The 2,490-nt window shown below is 39.2% G+C and overlaps 1 protein-coding gene across 1 annotated transcript; it reads right to left on the bottom strand.

Moving 5' to 3' along the window:
- Positions 1-1,384: 1,384 nt before the first annotated feature.
- On the bottom strand, positions 1,385-2,310 carry LOC121938279 (deoxyribodipyrimidine photo-lyase-like; the record flags this gene model as incomplete). The annotated part of the gene is made up of 2 exons (XM_042481545.1): positions 1,385-1,583; positions 2,152-2,310. Coding segments are annotated over 2 exons (358 nt in total), but the record flags the coding sequence as incomplete, so codon positions are not given.
- Between the last annotated feature and the right edge of the window lie 180 nt (positions 2,311-2,490).

Below are 2,490 nucleotides of genomic sequence, written 5' to 3'. Positions count from 1 at the left end.
AACTTGCAGTAGTGAATATGATAGCAGTCTTGAGTGATCAACCGAATAGCGCAATTGTAAGCATTTTTCTGTGGAAAAAAAAGCTCTGTTCTGATATAAATATGCGATTAGATTTTTAAAAAATTTTTGTACATTCAAGAGTTCAATGTGTTTCGTGGGACAATCTGCTATCTGACAAAATTTCTAATAACTTGTAATGCTGTGGAGCATGGAGCGAAGTAAAGGCACCAAAGCTTTTATGACATGTAGATTTTGTCTTTTTAGAGTCTAGAGCAAGCTTTAAATTGATCTGTGGGGCACTAATATTGATCCTTGTGGGACACCAATCTATCATTTGCAGACTTTATTCTAAACCAGGATTCTCAACTTTTTTTGTTAGGCCCACTTCTGATTGTTAAAACATTTTTAGAACCCCCTTCTCAAATACGTTATTAAAAAATAAAACATAACACAACACAAAAAAGAGAACGAATAAACTAAGTTTGTTTTAAACCACGGTCTGTTTGTGCCTGAAGCCCATCCCTTTTCCTTAGGAAATATCCGTTGGGCTTCCCAGCACATTTCCAGTGGTTTGTGTTAAAGTCTCTCTGGAGCTTTGATGGTTTTAACACTTAATTTGAAAGGATTTAACCACATTCAACACTTTGTGCTTTTGGTTCAGCATCACTCCCAGCCATTATGAATCCAAATTTAATATATTCAGGATAATTTTTCCCCACCACATGCTTTAAAGCTTTTACTGGCACAGAGATGTCTCCCTCAAAACTTTCCCATTTCAAAAACCAATCCATTTTGTGCCACTGCGTTATAGGCAACTTTAGCTGGCATAAACATGTTTGTCTTTACCTGATGATGACCTGATTTTAATTGGTCACTTAAATCGTGCATTTAAAGTTGACATTTTTTAATTTATGCAGAGTCATGACCATATTTACACATAAAAATATCTAGCTTTGTAAATTACCAAAATTTTTTTTATTTTTTTCTGATTTTATCTAACCAAACAGCATTGACTCAGTGGCCCACTTGTTGAGAATTGCTTTTCTAAACCATCGTCAACAACAGATTTCTGTGAAGTTGGAGAATAAATTGTACTATAACAAGACTTAAAGCTTGTTTGCTGTGGCTGAAGGACCTTATTTTCCTCCACAAAGACACAAAGATGTGAGTTAACCACGGGTTGTAGGATTTTAGGCAGACAGTGCAGCTTAGATTCAGGCCAACAGTTGTTATGGCCACTAGTGTGGAAGGGAATGTGGGAAAGAAAAAGGTGATAAAAGTGCAAATTTGACCTAATACAGAGTTGCTGCAGATCTTTACACAACCCCCCCCCCAAGACATGCATTAAATTCACACCCACATTTTTTGTCATGGTGCTACTGACCGAAGCGGATCCAGGGGGACAGCTGGCTGAGGGCGACAGCGTTTGGGTCGTTGCGTTTGGTGTCAAACAGTTTAAGGCGGACATCGATAAAGGACTCCAACATGGCCATCCCTCCTTTGGTGCCCGGCTTAGCCCACTCTGGCACTCCCACTGTTTGGTCAACCTGCAGGGAGGCCAGGGTTTTATCCCAGTCTACTGGCTGTGAGGTTAAGGTCGTGGAAAAGAGAAGAAAATAACATCAGCAGAGGTCACAACTGACAGTGAAGAATGAAAATATACACTCTGGTTTTGTAAAGAACTTCAAAAGGGGTAAAGTTGTGAGCATTTCACCTTGTTTCACATTATCTGGAGGCACAAGCTAGTGAATGGCATATCAATCAGCACTGCAGTGAAAGCACACACCCCTGCAGCTTTAATATCGAGTGCTGGGGAGGATATTTTAACTTTTGTGCGGTCTACTGTTTTTATTCACTCGTCAATAAATAATGTGCAGAGGAGAGGAGCAGCTGAAGGTTGAAAAGAAGCGCTTTATTACAGCAATCTGACTCCCAAACCCCTCATCAATGAGCTCAGTGACAGCTTACCTTCCCTTATACTGATCTTCAACAACAACAAGAAAACACTTCTGAAGCAATGAATATTTTTATGAAAGGACAAATTATGATCATGCTGTCATAACCAATCCAAAAGTCCTTGAATGTGACATAAAAACAGAACTGCAAAAGCATATTAACTTTTACTAAAATGAACCAAGCAGCAGCACTTACTTTGGCAGTTCTCGTAGCTGTGTGGGGGTGTTTCTCTACTGGAGGAAAGTCTGTGAAGAACTCTGGCAAAAGCTTTGTGATTTTTCCTCTGATCGTCCTGGCACCGTACTCAAGTTTAGGTGATGCCACCCAGCAGGGAACAACATTATGAGCATCAACCTATAAAAAGGAAAATTAGGTTTTTCACTCATATAACAGATAATGAAGAAATACTGACAGCACACAAGAGCACAGGCAATACATGTGATACAAGAGGGAGGCCAATCGCTTCATTTTTCATATCCATTTCTTTATGAGCGAATGTGATGAAGACAACAAATAAAGCAGAGAAACAATCAA

The sequence above is a fragment of the Plectropomus leopardus genome, unplaced genomic scaffold (genome assembly GCF_008729295.1).
Source record: "Plectropomus leopardus isolate mb unplaced genomic scaffold, YSFRI_Pleo_2.0 unplaced_scaffold29055, whole genome shotgun sequence".
In the NCBI taxonomy this organism is placed as follows: Eukaryota; Metazoa; Chordata; class Actinopteri; order Perciformes; family Serranidae; genus Plectropomus; species Plectropomus leopardus.
The sequence above is the reverse complement of the archived record's forward strand: the minus strand, read 5'-3'. Positions and strand labels throughout refer to the sequence as shown.